We start from the raw sequence: 16,982 nt of genomic DNA on the forward strand, positions 1-16,982 counted from the left end.
TCAGGAACCTCAAGAAGAACCAAATTCTTTGGTACTTTCCCTGGAAACTATGTCAAGAGGCTGTGAAATTTTTTTTCTACTTATTTATGCTGCATCTCTGCAACACATCTGCATAAGGCTGCTAGGAAACATGCTACGCTGGTCTTCTGTTTTCTTGCTTGCAGTCTCAAATAGAGGCCATCTAGTTCATCCTCATCCCATCCCACCTGCCAAACTGTTCCAGCAGTATTACAGCAACCACCACGGTGTGAATAACTAAGCTTTTCTGAAACAAGAGGAATCGTTTCACCACTGAAATACTCCCTGCTTTAAAGCCTTTTCAATTTGAACACAATAGGAAAAGCCTAATGACAGGTACACAGATCTGAGTTGCCATGGGGGGTGGGGTGGGGAGAGGAAGAAACTTTTAATTTAGACATTTGTGGTATTATCATGAAGTCTGATGGGATTTTTTCAGCATGCATGTGATGCAGGTGGAAGTTGCTGTTTACTATTTTTAAAAAAAATTGTTTCCACATTCTTATTAGCTTGGCAGCATTTGTTGCTTTCACTTTGCGGTATCACAGGTTTGCCTATTGTACTGGTTTACAATGTATGACAAATTATAATATAGATTTTTTGCCTGCACTTGTAACGTATGCACAGTGATTGTAAGATCTCGAGCAAGCGTAGTGAAAAATGAAAGAACTGCAAGTGTTCCGAATGGGTGCAATGGTATTGGCTAAACCTTTTTTCTTTTTTCCCTAATAAAGCTGTAGTGTTTTCTGTTAAAAGGTAAAAAGTGCAAGAGGCATAAAATCTCAGGAAAGAGGATTTACTGAAGAGCCAGGCAATGATATAAGCATAGACCATAATAACCTGCTACTGATGTCTGACATTAAATGGCTGTAATTGAACTGTAATAGCAAGCAACATGACATTTGAGAGGTTCGTGGGTTTACGTATCAGGAATTTTAAGGAGCAGGAAGTAAACAATGTTAGTGCAAAGGGTTGTTGGTTTGGGTTTTTTTCCCTAATATAGCCACCTGAAAAATATTCACAAGTATCATGTACTGATTTACTTCACTATATATACATATATATATATGTATGTATGTTAACAAAACCCGAGTTACGCATTTGTTCTAGGAATTTGGTACAGAAAAGAAGTCACAAGTCACAAACTCATACATTTTAGAGGTTGGGTTTTCTTTTTTTCCTGAAAGAAAGAAGTATTTGAAAACATAATTTTCTGTAAGCATAAATAGTAATCGAAATTAAGGCACAGGATGATAATGACTATGGCTTCCTAAGAATAAAAATTCAGATTTGGTTTCTTCAGCACCTTATAGATGGCAAAGGCTTCTACTGGATTTCTCAAGGGTAAAGGATTGAAATTATCAAAATGTATGTAGTCTCTGTAGCATTTTGTACATATGTTTGCTTTTTTGTACAGAGCCATTTGGTTGTTGATTTTTAAAAAATTAAGTTCCTTATTTGATCTTTGCCCTCTTCACATACAGAACATTTCAATGCATTTTTCTTTTCTTGCTCTATTTACCGTAAGCACATCTGGATAGTGCAATTCTGTAAGATAGCATTTTATGCAAAATTTTATTAATTAAAATATGGTTTACCAGCCAAATCTAAATGTACATATATCTTTATTACTGAGAAATGTCATTAAGACAAAGGTAAAGAAACATCTTTGCGCAGCATACCTTTATTATTGCAGATTTCATGGCAAAAGCTTTGTATTCAAAGGCTTTCAATTTTAAACTAGATCTGCATGCAGCTTTGCTGTGAGATTAATACCTATCTTTGATGCCATTTATGATTGAAGACTTAAATATCTGTTGCCTGTGATATTTAAAAAGTACTGTTTCTACTCTGTATCTGATTTTAGAAAAATACAGGTTTTTCATACCTGGCTTATCGGGTAACTGACTTTGAATTCCTACAAGCAAAAGGTCTCTGTGGTTTTTTTCTTGAATAGACTTCTAATAAATTTTGCTTGGAGTACACAACTGTTTCCCCCGTCATTTCTCAAAATACACATAACCTATTACTTAAGCATTGCAAACTGCTTAACTCTTCAAGTTTATATGCAAATAGTTTTGCCTCGTACAGAGGTTTTTTCCCACCACAACCATACACTAATCATATATACGGGTAGCTAGCGCTGCCCACACAGCTCTCAAGCTGGTCCACTTCAACATCGTCCCTAAAACACTTGAGTGCAAAAGCAACATTACAGACTTTCTGCATTGGCTGTGCTAATTCGAGATAGTTTTTATGTTGCTAGAACCATCCTTCACTCCAGAAGCACAAAGGTAAACACAATGGTAAGCCCCTTACACCTGGCCGAAGTTCCCACACCCTAATCAAAGGCAAAACAAGAATGCCTCTGTAAAGTGACCGCAGAAGCAAGGTTTAAGGAAAATACAGATTTTGGGGGAGCACTTTACACATGGAACTCTGCCTGCAAAAATGAATTATCCCGTACTAATGTCTGCCTGGCAAGGAACAGCCATTCAAACAAAACCAAAACCCGAAAAGAGAAGCAAACAAGCAGCAGCTTCCACCACCACAGCTGGTAACACAGTTGCCGTGAGTGGCTCAGAGTGGTTCTGTGTATCCAAGACCCACTAGCCACCAGCGCTGGGATGCCTCCTCCCGAACACTGTGCCATACTTCAGCTGCTGAACAACTGTTTGGACAAGAAAAACCTGTTTCCTCAAGCCTGATTCACGCTCAGCGTTGCCTCCACAATAGGTGGCAAAACCAAATAAATACATGAGTATCTAGCTTACTACTGTCAGCTTTGTCTACAGGAACGCTAAGACCACAGACTGCTGTCAAAACTCCAGCAGCTAAACTCCTTCCTAAGTATTGTCGGTACTGGGAGTGCTTCAGTTTGGACGAGGCCTAATTTAGTCAGTACATTATCACCGGGGTAAACGTGCCCTCCCAGGGCTCAGTTCCCTTAAACCCACCGCACGCGTCTCTTCGTACAGCCCTATGACCAAACAGTGGAGTATACAGCCCAGTGCTGGGTGGTTTGTCCTTTCTGGGGGCCCAGTGTGGGGTCGGGGCAACGTGGAAGCGCTGCTTTGTGCCATACACCCGTAAGAAGGAAGTCCTGTGCTCCAGTAGTCTTTATCTGTGAAAGCCAGCCTGACGGCACCAGCTGGTTGGAGTAGTCTCACTAACACAAAGAAATTCTGGGTTGTTAAGGGTTCAGACAGCATCCTCTTTGCTCATTCGCAAAGGGGGTAAAAAAGGGGGAAAATACAGGCCAAATTAATAAGAATAGCAAGTCTTTGACACCAGGAAACACTGCACTGTTAATGTTTTAGTCAAAAAGTAGAGAAAGACTAAAATTATGTCCAGGTAAACCAAATATATTCAAATAGGCTAAGTCTGCTGAAATCCCACCTACGCTGTTTAAGGAACACGCCGAAGGATCCTTGTATACTCCCCTATACATTCCTGAAGGAGACCCACAGGACTGGGTGGTGCTTTGTCCTTAAGGCCAGAGGAAAAAAGAGACCTGGGGAATTAGTGGCCAGCCAGTGTAATATCTGGGAAGAGACCTAAACAAATCCATTAAAAGCCTCAGATATTCACAGATTTTTCTAGAAAAAAAGGTGTATCAATTTATCTTGTTGGGACATGTAGCATTTACAGATTTCTGTTAGAATTTTCTCATTGGTATGGCATGGCAGCTGCGTTAGCCTGTGCCAGTCCATATGAAATCAAGTTTGTTGCAGAGTTGTGTTACGTTCCAGATAAATAGGTAACGTAAACAGAGCATCCAAAAAAACCCCAAAACCAGTAGATTCTGCTGCCTACCCTGCAGCAAGCTGTGTGTTTGCCATTGAGGCAAAGTACTCAAAACCAGAAAGCCCACAAGACACAAACAAGCCAGGGAGCCCAATTCATGACCAGTTTAGGGTAATGATCTATATCCCAAACTAAGTGAAGGGTCACCCTAGCGGGTTTAACATTCTGTCACCCACACCAAAGCAAAGCATGCTGTCATCCTGCAATGCCTGGTATTTACTAGTTGCCTTTTAAATGCTGATGTACAGAAGCGGGACAGGAACACCAGGTGCTTCCTGTGCATTTGAAAAAGCAGAGCACGAGCCAATGGGAAGCTCGAAAGATGAAGTCAGTAGCTCTAGAAGGACCTTAGGTCAACGGCAAGTATATTCCCTTACAGCATTTATAGTTACATGGTGAAACCCTGCCTTCGCTGCAGTTAACAGCAAACTCCATTGAAGTCAACAGATCCCACCGTGCTGGTAATGCAGTTTCTATGTTAGCGTGAAAAGAAAACTCCACAAGAAGTACTGAAGCAACTGAATGTCCAGGTTGGGTTGGGTTTATTATATTGAAAAGTATGAGTGCAGGCAGAGACTAGAAACTGCTTTTTTAACTCCTCCCGCTACATAGCACAGTGGATAGAAACTAGAGAAGGGAACTGTCAAGTCAAAGTCAAGTCATATGTGGCTCCAATGTTGCACAAGCGTATTGATAGGGCAATAATTCCATTTTTCAACATGTTTAGACAGCAGAACCCTTGTTACACCTAGCAAGTATCAATTCCAACCAAAACCTGAAACCACCCTTCTACAGAGCAGGGAACTTGCCAGGCCAACATGTAGAAATGGTGCCTCATCCATAAACAGTAAAGCAGGAAAGATGAGTTTAATAAGGCTTTCTTCTGCAACTCTACAAGTAATCAAGCAACATCATGCTGTTTATTTGACTGGATGCAAAAAGTGCCAGTTTACTTTTATCCTGCCTGATGGCCAGACAGTTAAGTCCCTAAGTCCTAGCCAAAAATTGCCAATCTTACTCGTATGAATATAAACACGTTCCTTTGAAAATTAAAAATACTTTGACATGTATCTATGCAGAATATGACAGAAATCCACTGAAAGGGAAACAGAAGAATGAGTTAGTTCCTGCTTGCACAACCCTGAGTCAGATACTATTTAGGCCAAATAAAGTGATACCGGTGACGTACAAGCTCTTGTTCATGCATTTATGTCACCTCTGGAACAAAAAGAATAACATAAGTTTCTAGGATAATAGGCAGTGATGAAACCAGGGAAGAGCCTGAACAATCCTGCAGGTACAGTTTTTGGTGTAATCCTGCTGGTTGGTTACTTTGCACCCAAAACTCAAAAGTTTCATTCACGTTGTGAATGAAACAACGTGAATCCCATATATAAAGCATTACATAATTATGCCTTCTAGTATTTAACCTCTATTTCCTCAAGAGTCATAGAGAAGGAGCAAAAGTTCTGCGTTAACACTCTTGAACGTTACCAGAAAGTAGAAAGCATTCTTGCTTAAAACGTATCGCATGTCTACAATAACTATCGCACAGCAATTTTTTGAGCAGCCTTTGTATGGTGCCGTCACATCTAATTACGGATCGGGCGCACAGAGGGTTCCGCTTCAGCGGAATAGCATTACATCACAAGTGACACGGGGAGGGGGAGGGGGGAAGTGTTGACTGACAACCAGAAATGCGTTGCTAGGTTTATCCTCAGTGCAGATACTCACATCTCAACAATTTACATTTCTTCCTGCCAACACAAATAACAAACTTGGAAGCCATTATTTCATCACCCGCATACACGCATAGCGAAGTAATCCTCCGACATTTTCCATCCATCAGAGAAGTCAGTAAACCACTTTAAAAAAAACCCCAAGAATAACGTAATTATTTCTACCAGTGAATAATTACCAGAGTTACACACTGACTCTTGACACTTCTCTCTGAAAACGTGGGGATACACTTCTCTGTCGCCAGCCACTGTTCCCCTTTGCAAGGGAGGGTCCTGTGTTCACGCGAGCCCACTTCAGGTGCCTAGCTCTAGCGCCAACTGATCCGAACTGAACAGTAGTTTGCTGTTTAAATATCTTAAAGGATCCAGTCCTTTAAGACTTATTTTAATGTAAGACAGCCAAAAAAAGCGGAGGCATTTGATTTCAAGACTTTCTACGAGTGCCACTTGAAAATCCAAGTAAATGGACTGTCGGATTAAAATAATAATCAAACCTTCAGTCTTTGGCATTGAGATTTTTTCCCTTGACACAGAGTTAAGAAACCAGCACTGTAGACGGGGAACACCAAAGAGCCCGAACATGTTGTTCTAAATGGGTCATCACACTGCTTCTGTCGCTGTGATTTGCTAGATAAACCCCGAGCACGCCATGACCCAACTCATGCTGCCCTGGGTTAATGCTCCAAACTGTAATGTGAAACATGTACAAATACTGGCTGGCTTAAGACCTGCTACAGGCTTTTCTTACACTGCCACGGATTCATCTGTTATAGATAGGGATTTTTCATATGTGACTGGAAATATCTGAACAGGTGAGCATCAACCCCTCCCTCCTTAAACCATCTAAGAGGATAAATGAATACACCCAGTCCGTCTGAGGTAGTAGAGGGCAATACTTATATGCCACAGAAGAGTTCTGGGAACTATTTATAGATTCACTTCATCTGCTCCTGCAGCCAGCTCCGACGTACAAGGCACAAAGCAACACTACACACAACTTGAAGCACGAAGTATGAAAGCCAGATGCTATCAAAACCACAGGGAAACATCTTGCATACACAAAAAAAAAAAAAAACACCTTGCAAGCCACCAATCCATACCCATGTTCTGAAGCAAGCAGACAGCTGTAGAGGGGTGCAAAATTTTTGTACCTAACATTTAAGTCAAAAGGAGTTCTACAGAAGAGTCATCAGAGAAATAAACAGGCCTAAACCTATATCAGCATCGGATAATAATTTCTGATGATCACAGTTTTAATTATAAAACCGCTGGGGTTCAAGCTGTTACAGAAAACAGACTTTTCAGCAGCACACATCACTGATAAATGGTAGCATGCTGAAACTACTGCTTACTGTCCAAACCCTCTTCATTTTTTGCAACACAGTCTTCCTTTGTTTATCTATTTCGTCAAGTGGTCATAAACTGTAGACTTCAAGACAGGAATAAGCCCTCTGCAGCTTACTTGTACAGCACTCACGCTAAGAGGTCCTTGGTACTTTAAGGTCTTAACCATTGCTTCAACACGAGGGGGGGAAAATCACTAAATTAAAATAAATCGTGTCACTTACAGATGTATATTCACAGACACATCCTGTACCTCAGAGACAGAAACGACAGATGTTTCAGAAATACAGGTTACATTAGTCTTCCACACACACACACACTACAGCCAAAAAAATAACCAAACAAAACAAAAAAAACCACGACCAACCACACCAACCCACCAAAAAACCCAACAAAACCAGAGAGGCAGGGTGATTACTGGTGCAGCAGGAGCAGTCGGTTCAGAACATCAGAGGCAGACAAGACCAGGGAGAGCTGTTTCAGGCTCTGGAAAGAGAATACTTGGCCTGTTCCGTGGAGCCAACCTTGCCAACCTTCTCCCTTCACCACACGCCGCCTGCACTTCCCAACCGATACATCCCCAGGAAAGCCTTAGCAAAGCAACTGTTGGAGTCAGACCAGGCTAGGAAGAGAAAGGAGCAAGATCAGCAGGGGAAGATACAAACCGCTATGGCAAGCTCAGCAGAAGTCAAGCCATTTCTGAAATTCTCCAGGCTCTACTGGCCTCTTACTGCCCACCCCGAAGGGCAACCTACCTTACTTCTCCCTCCCGTTCTACCACTCCTCTTCCTGTCAGTCCCAGAGGGAAGAGGACTATAGAAGGAAAGGCAGCCAGCCGTGGAAGTAGGAAACGTTTTACAACTGAAGAATACTGCCATTCTGTTTTATCACATTTAAGGTCTTGCACTCTGGCCCTTGCCTTAACATTATCCAGAGGTCTACCAAGAGCATTGCCTGCAGCATCTTGGCCATCGTCACTGAAAATCCAGAACTTCCAAAGACAGAAGAGGTCTCCTGCATCAGGCCATAAAAAACGTGCTGGCCAACAGCTCCCACAGCACACAACCAGTGTTGGTAAGAAGGTCCCAGCTTCAAACATCCTGACATTCCCTCGCCTGAAATTCCTGACATTCCCTTGCCTGAAACTTTGGCAAATTACTCTTAAGCTCCGAGAAGCGCAAAACAGAAATTCCTAAATTGCAGTGGAAATGGACAGGCAAGAGAAAAAACTCAGCCTTCAGGGAGACTTTTTTCATGTTTCTGAATAGGTTTTTGTTTTCAGATTTTTTTGGTTTGGTTTGGGGGTTTTGGGGTTGGGGTTTGGGTTTTTTTTTGGGGGGGTGGGCGTAGGTGGATGTGGTGGTGCAAGGGGGGAGGGGCAAGGATTGTAAGCGAGACAGTTTCCAGGTCTTAATTCCAGGTAAATTTTTGATTGATCAGGTAAAGGAGAGGTTTACTCACATTTCAAAGCACTATTTGTATATACCATGATTTACCGGTCTTCACACTTCACATTGTGGAGAGAGGATTTTCCTTTCAAAAGCTGTGGAGGAACTTCACTCAAATGCTGGCCTAGATTTCTACAGTACTAGAAAACTTCAAAAGCAAAAGTTTCCAGCTATGGTATAAATTACATTAACTCCCTGCGTGCTGGAGCATGGCAGCAATGGACATATGAATATCGGTTTTAAGATTGTTTGTGTATATACATATCTGACAGTTTTCACATTGACCATTCCAGGTCCAGTAATTATATGTCAATAAAACAGAGAAGTTTGTCCTAATTATGTTTCTGCTGGCTTTGTCCCTGCTGTGCTTACATCCCCTCTCACGGCACAGCCAGCTTTTGCAAATGTTTTCCCAAACCTGTGCACTTGCTCCTGCATTCACCGAACAAACACAAGCAAAAAGTCCAGTCAGGGCAAGGTGTGAAATGCATAATTAATTTACTTTACATTCAGTTTCTTAACAGCAAAACATTTACTAATTCATGGGCATGGACAAGCTGACGGTGTCCTTTTAACAAGCAGAAAGAAGTCGAAATTTTAATGAGGATAATACTTAATGTATAAGCTAAATTTAAGGTTGAGCCTGAGTAACTGCAGTGTGTGTCAGGACCCTAGGGTCCGGATTTGTGGCTAGCTACGTTCTGAAGTTGCTGATCTCTGGCTCAGGGCCCACATTGTTACTTAAACCAAAATACCATATTTGTCTTTTCAGCTGTTGCCGTTTGTCACAACCCAATAAACATGGCTAACCCTTCCCTAGCAACTGCTGCTAAAATGCTAAACCCAAGCCACAAGGTGAAAGCAAAACAGATACTGAACACAGTACTTTATGGAACATAAGATGACGATTGTATATTAAAAGAAATTCTGATACTTGTTTCTTAGAGAAAACACTCAGAAGTTTTGGCACTTGAACTACAAGTGGCGGCGGCCTTGCATGTGATCTTATCGTTTATTTGTGTATTTATCTCTTGGGAGACCACAAAATAAGATCAAGGTATTGATCTGATCGACACATGCTTTGGAGAAACCCTGGACTGCTCTGTACTTAGAAATATCCATGTATTCTTTCAGGCTTAAGGCAGAACAACTTTTTTTTTTTTTTTTTTTTTTTTTTATCTGCTGCTTCTTCTTCCTTCTAAGCTTCTCAGATAGAGATTTGGGTCAGTAGACTAATACAAAACAATTGTAAATGCCTATTACTAAAAGTATATTTTTCTCATGCACACAAACACGCACAAACGCAGAAAGCAGTGAATGGAAGGGCCTGTCCATTTCAGTGACACAGAATAAGCCACCACGGACCATACCCCAAGTCCTTATGGTCTCCTATTGCCTACATGCCTTCAAAATCCTGCAGCAAGCCCCAGGAAAACACCGGGGACACACTCTCAATGGCGTTCGCACTGTTGGAGTACAGTTGTATATAAGCACTTTGCTCTGCTAAATCTGAAGAGCCCTATCAAAGAGTGCTATTTTACAGCTGAGGATAAAGACATGGACTAAAAACTGCTCAGAATGAAAACTGGAAGAAACCTCAGAAGAAAACCCAAGCAGGATGGGCAGCCTCCTACCTTACTTGTCTTCCATAAACATACTTTGTAGATAGCACTAGCATCCCCAGACTTTTATTATCTGTTATTTACAATGGAAGGCATTCTCAATAAGTCAAAAGTAGGATAGTAATTTAAAAATCATGGACAGGAAAAGAAAAAAAAAATATATCTGCTTTAAAGATCATCTAGAGGAAGGCTAAAGCTTAGACCAGGAATAGACTACGAATCACAATCATGAATATTTTCTTTACCAAGAAAGCACTGTTCTTTTCTCGACACTTTGATTCCCATCTTTTTCCAGATACAAACTTTCACCGACAAAAATGAACTAGAAGAAGGAAGAAAACATACACAAGGAGACAAACACTTCGCTACAGACAGGATCTTGAGGTGACAGTTCTACCACTCCAAGAACAAACTTTCTCTTATCATCCAGTAATGACTAGAAGAAAGCCTCTTCAAGAAGCAGTTTTTCCTAAAGTAGCGCTGCTACTACCTCCTGCCTGACTGGTTTCTCTAGTCACACAAATTATACTATGAGTCTGTTCTTAAAGTCTTGAACTTTTCAAAACTCTCTGAAATTTTTGTCACATCAAGTGCTACTGAATAAACTCAGCTCCTTCTCCAGTGGCAGTGTAGCTGATCTCCACACAAACATTCGTTTTCCTGAAATTTACCTTTTACCTTGATTAGTTAAGGAATAGAAGGTGGCCAGCTCTCCCTAACATAGCAGCGCCATACCATAGCATTCTGTGCCAATTTTAGTTTCTGAATAGTGCGGACATGGCAATTCACATCCCATGATTGAGACTTGGATAGCAACAGCAAAATGCATGTCCAAAAAGAAAGCAAGATGTGCACAGCAGAAGCTGACTGGGTCACATCTGAAACACAGTCATCCAACAGCTTCTAAGGATCTGAAATTACTGATATTTTCTGAATTACATGTTAATATAACCCCTCAGAAGAGATGTTACCTCCATCACTTCTACTGCCTGTTTCCTTAATCCTCATCACCCTACTTCCCCCAGGACTGCCAGATAGCCTCCTCTCTTCTGTGCATTGCCAGTACGTATCACGTAACCCAGCACAAGATGTGTGGTTAGCTACCACTGGCATACTAAAAGCATTCATATATTTATTTTGGCCTGCACAGACACAGGCACGCCTCCCGTTTTCAGCCCACACACCCAGGAAAAGCATGATCATTGATGCTTCACAGCCTCTGCCCTCCCAAAACGTCTGGGATGAAGAAACTACCCAACTACTGCAAAGTGTTTCAGGCAAACAGTAATAAAGCCACCAAAAAGCACTCCTGCCCAGTTCTATCACGGTCCACAGGCAAGGCAGCAACATCTGCTTGTTAGTGGTATCTGGGGCAATAAGCTGTCAAAACTCACATTCATGCCTGTTCATAGCCACTACCAGAGAAAAGCTCATTTGTAAGAATCATCACCAGCCACTGATACTAATCTAGTGGTAACGTTCACATTTTACCCCTATAGTTTGGAAAGAACAGGAGATAAGTCTCTTGATCCCACTTGATCTCTTCACCATCCCCTCAATAAACACGATAAGCTTTTCTTTGGAAAAGACAACAAGGTTAAAGTTTCCATGTAGCAAAAAAAGATTAAATGATAGCTAGATGCATAGAGTCACAGATGAAGTCAAGAAATAGGACTAATTATTGTAGAAATACAAAATGAGACTTTGCTTTCATGAGAGGCAACGCTGGGTGTCTGAAAAGTCATGTTATGGTTCTTGCAGATACCTATCATTACACACCTAATGAGGCATTTTAACTGTTTCCTGAATGCTGCTCTCTAATGTCTATCACAAAAGAGATTTCATAAATCTGATCATTCCTATGCATTCTTTGTTCAAGTAACGTTGGGTGGCAAGCACACCAGAGTCATTTAACAGCTACCTGATATTGTTTAAAAACTTATGTGTCAGCATCTTCATTTATGAAGTATACTGGACTTAACTGTTGGCACGGAGCCTTGCTAACTTCATTCCAACTCTGCTCCTGTGGAATGAGCTTATTCAGTTTCCAGTGCCAAAATGGGCTTTAACTTCAAACCAAATAAGGCATCAGCTTGCCAGATCTGGAGGCGGTGTCTGACTGTAGCTCTTAAAGGGAGCAGAACCACTGATGAGTGAATGAGCTGAAAAGAAAAAACAACTCCTTCCTCACAGTCAGCTTTAAGATCCTCCATCAGAACTTCTACGGGCTGTCAGAACAGGAAAACACATCCTCTCAGAAAACATTCAACTCTCATAAAAGTTATTAAGCACATTTGAGACACATACTTTTTGACTAGGAACTATAATTAAAATGTGAGCTGACATTACATCAGGCTCACAAAGAAACCAATAAAAACCAAAAAATTTCTTCCCTAGTCATGATAATATCTAACCCCAGTAAAACAGGCAAAGGTACAGTAGAAATATACTTCAGGTAACCAAATGCACTACTCAGAATCTTGGCAACGCAGATGGAAAGTCAATACATGCATGTGTCAGTTTGCAAACAATTTATAGAGATGAGTTTTCAAAATGAAGGCTAAGAGCACTTCAATGCCTTAATGTGACTTAAGCATCTCATTCCATTCAACATGCTCTTTAGAAATTTTTGAAACACTAGTCATTACTTTATATATGCACCCAACTCCTGCTCTACATCTTTTGAAAATTGAAAGGAAAAAAAGAAAAAAAAAAAAAAAACCCGAAAAACACACACACACACAAACCAGTGCATAAGTTTCAAATGAGATGAAAACTCTTTTCAGCATTTTTATCAGAACTAGTTTATCACCATTGAAAGATTAATGAGAAGGAAACAAAACCTCACAAATAAATTAAAAAAACCAAACTCCCAAAACACAAACTAGGACATTCCTGGCTTCCTGAGCCTGCAGGCAGAAAATAAAAGAAGATGTTATCAGTTGCAATTTGCTACTCAGTTTGCAAGGGAGGTGGTGGTGTAGGTCTGCCACTCCCCACCTCACATGTATTTCCAGCCTGGAAATTTCTAGTGCCTGGGACAGGGGTACAGTACCAGAGCCCCACTCCTCCTCTCTTTCCCAGGTGCATGAGATGAATACCAGAACTTCTTGTCATATCATCTAGGAAAAGAGGATTTCTCCTTTGCCAGGAAAAACTACAGGTCCTGATAATCTATCAGACATCCACCAACCGAAAGCTGACATGAAAAGTTCACCAGGATCCAAGTTATTAACCATTCCTGCACCCTGGCTGCACAATTAGGAAAAACTTCAAACTGTACATAAACAGTCATACCTTACTGCTTTGGGAAATTGTTTTAAAATAAATAGTATTTATTATATTTCCCATACACTCATGTGTTTTGAAATAGAAAACAGGCTGTGCAGTAGGGAATACGCTGGCCTTTCACCTCTGGAAAGCCAGTTTAAGTACATGCTGTTCCACATGTGCAAGTAATTTTAAAGCTCCATTTAGTATCCTAGGCTGCTGCTGTCTAAACTTCACAAACAGTGGCCTAGCCCAGTACAGTTTATCATGACAGAGACTAAGCTCCAAAATAGGGCAGGAGGTTTATGACTTAAAATGCACACTCCAAAGAGGAGTTTTTTGTCTCTATTTATTCTAGTTCTACAGCCTGCAGCACAGCACTCCGTGAGTTTACAGAAGCATGAATTGGTTTTAAACGTTTGTTACTTATAACTTATTTTTCCAACTCTCAGTCTGCCAAATTGTCAGGAAAACAATATTTCCTTCCACCAAGTCAAGGACATACTGGGTGAGAAAACAGGAAACCGCCATCCAAATATATTCCGACACGAGTTAGGAAGCATGCCTTTCACTAACACCAGGGGAAAACAATGCCATGCTGTGGGCACAGGAGTTTGATTGTCCAAAGCTAGTGAGGTGGCATGGTATGCAATGAATTTGTGCATCATGCTACTACTCTGATGTCTAACTCATGCCCCCAGCCCCCAAATCTCAAAAACTTCAATGATATGAAGAAAGTTGACACAGCTTCCCCACTGCCCATAATTTAGGTAAAAAAAAAAAAAAAACCAAAAAAAACCCCACAAAACAAAAAAACACAGTTGCACTCTTTTGGATTGTGGTGTGTAGAAAGATAACATTTGGCACAAAAATCAAATGAAGTACCAGTCTTTCATTTCAAGATTTACTTATTTAGAAACTGCTCAGTATGTCTATCAAAGCCTGTCCCAGGACAGTATTCTTATATGTAACACGCCTTAAACCAGGCAGGAGAAAAGAAAATAGCCTTTATTTCACTGATGGGAGTATACCTTTATCAAGTGGATTAAAGGCTCTAGCTCCAATCCAGCTGGTCATTTCGGGAGGTAAAACAAAAAACATACACATACTCTGTAAACGGGTGAAGGACTTTCTTAAAAGCCGTCACTGAAAAGAAGCTAGGAAACAGCTTTATATTACAAGCATCAATTCAGTATTGCTTTTCAATGTTCTGTTTTGTATATTTTTAAAATTATGGAAGGCAGGGAGTGGGAGGCAGGAGAAAGGAGTGCATAGATTTAAAGCTCAACCCATGATACATCAATAAACCTGGATGTAGCAACTACTGTTTGAACAACAGCACCTTGGAGAGCAAGTCACCCTGCCAGTAAACCGGGCAGGGGGTGGGGGGAAGAAAAAAATATCTTTGATCCAGAGCTCAGTCTAATATAAGCATATGACTTTCACTAAAATTAAGAGCAATCACCTGCCTAGAAAAAGGTTAAGCCTGCCCTCCCCCTGCACGTATCTAACAAGATTAGAAGGGACACGTGAGCAGATCTCAGTATAGTGAAGAGACATGAACATACTTTACAGACACTTAAGCAATCCCAAGTTATTTTAACCAACTAGGATTTACTAAAAAAAAAAGTTAGGCTACACATTAAGATATAATTCAACAATTTACAGGAATTTGGAAGAAACTCTCAAGTGAACAAGTTACTATACAAGTATGATTTCTGACACTGGAAACTCAGAGCTTGATCATGGGTTTGACCTGATACAGAAAATCTCATATTGCTGATCCCTTTTCTACTGAAGGACTCGCTGTTTGAGATTGCCAGTATTCAATGAAAAAAGAAAACGCAAATTGCACATAAATGAACTCTTTAAATGAATACATGTAATACACTACGCATTCCTAGGTACAAATCAAAAGACATTACAGGATTCACTAGGGAAAGAGGGGTAAAAAAAAAAAAGGGTACCAAACATGAGAGTTCTTTCACTCAAAACATATCAGGGTGGAAGAGAAAAGGTAAGAAACCAAAGTACCACTTACTGATAAATTCTGACCTTGAACACAGAACGTAATCCAGCAAGATGAACTGCATAGATTGCAAATATATTGAAGGCATATATTGAAACAACCTCAAAACATATCAGAGTATATACATTACCCACAAGAAATGACAAGATTTTTCCCCTTGACTTCAAAACAAAATGTTTGACCTACCTAGATTGAGATACTCCTGCCCTAAAACCTACCTTGACTTGTTTCCTTAAATGTGCCTATCTTCCTTCACATCCCTAATATACACTGTGCCCCACGAGCTCATAACGACTGTCACACCGCAAGTTCTTTGTGATACAGATATGGTTTCTGATAGGTTACTTTGAAAGAGTGACTAGTATTTATTTTACTACCATCAGATTGTGAAATATACTGTACCGACAGAGAAGGTCTTTGAAATATTCCAGACAAGAACACAAATACAAAAACACATGATGAACCCTACAATCAAACCCCAAGAAAACACACCCTTGAAGGCTAATCTTCATAGCATAAAAAAAAACCACACACACACAACAAAAAACCACCCAAACAAAGAAAACCGCAAAACAAACAAAAAAAACACCACAAAAAAAGGCCATCCCACCTCCAAACAAACAAACAAAAAACAAAAACAACCCAGAAAAGAAAAAAAAAAAACAAAACACAACACCAAAACTCAGATATCTTACCAAGAAGGACTTTAACTACGCAGACATCACAGCACACACAGTTAAGGACATTCAGTAAGTTAGAGATGGAAGCCAATTTCATATTGAAATCTATAGATGAACAAATTGCCCATACCTGAAGTTACATGAATGGTTTGAACCTGCATTTTACTATTCCATCCCACTTACTGCTCTTTCTTGTCCATCAGACTTTTTAAGCAAGCTACAACTAGTTAAGAAAGGAAAGTGCACAAAGTGAAAAAGCGCGGTAAATCCTCTGCCACAAGGAACACACACACAAAAAAAAGGGAAAAAATAATCAAAAAAGCCCCAAAAGAAAAACAGCAAAGCACACAAAACACTATCAACAAAAACACAAAACAAACAAATACCAACCAGAAACTTTCTGCAAAGGTAGAAAAATTATGTGTAATGTTATTACACCAAAATATATCTCTCATCAGTTATTATTCTATCCAAGCTCTCACTGACTTGCCATTCACTCATTTAGGTGGAGGCAAGATAAAAAAAACCCAACCCAACAAAACAGCCCCAACACACCACTGCTGATGAGAGCTATAGATACTGCCCTAGAACAGGTCAAACTTTGGGCAAATAGATGCTTAAAAAGCGTCACCCATACACATATTAACTTTGCTAATATTACATCTAAAGAGAAATCTGTAACACCACGGTATGAAAGTGAGCAAACACGTACACCATCACTGAAAAAATCTCTACCCCTTTTTGAACAAAATTTAAGGGATACGGAAGTCAGAATGAAGCTGATCAAGCTGATGCAAGAAAACCAAAAGGAGTGCAAAGCATTTATTCAGCAAACACCAACAACCAACAGGAGGTATCTGCAACTGTCTTAAAAGAAGCCGAGATTTCTACAAAGAGAAGAGACATCACCAACTAATACTGTGTTTCTCAGTATGAGAAATATGCATGACCTCAGTCCAGATTTTTTCGAGCCGTTAGAGTCGGTGCATGCCATGGTCTCAAGTGACTGTAGCTTAAAAACTCAG

General features: G+C 40.3%; 1 protein-coding gene and 1 long non-coding RNA gene across 14 annotated transcripts in view; one reads left to right on the forward strand and one right to left on the reverse strand.

The window, feature by feature from the left end:
- The window catches only part of SORBS2 (sorbin and SH3 domain containing 2), a 248,739-nt gene extending 246,736 nt beyond the window's left edge, over positions 1–2,003 (forward strand). For all 13 annotated transcript variants that reach the window (XM_037398516.1, XM_037398539.1, XM_037398456.1 and 10 more), the window contains one exon: positions 5–2,003. In XM_037398516.1, the coding sequence (XP_037254413.1) occupies positions 5–66 (62 nt within the window). In that variant the 3' untranslated portion in view covers positions 67–2,003. The remainder of the gene's footprint in view (positions 1–4) is intronic.
- Positions 1–16,982, reverse strand: part of LOC119152846 — a 73,736-nt gene that overhangs the window by 19,326 nt on the left and 37,428 nt on the right. The gene's annotated exons all lie outside the window — the stretch shown is intronic.

The sequence above is a fragment of the Falco rusticolus genome, chromosome 1 (assembly GCF_015220075.1).
Source record: "Falco rusticolus isolate bFalRus1 chromosome 1, bFalRus1.pri, whole genome shotgun sequence".
NCBI lineage: Eukaryota > Metazoa > Chordata > Aves > Falconiformes > Falconidae > Falco > Falco rusticolus.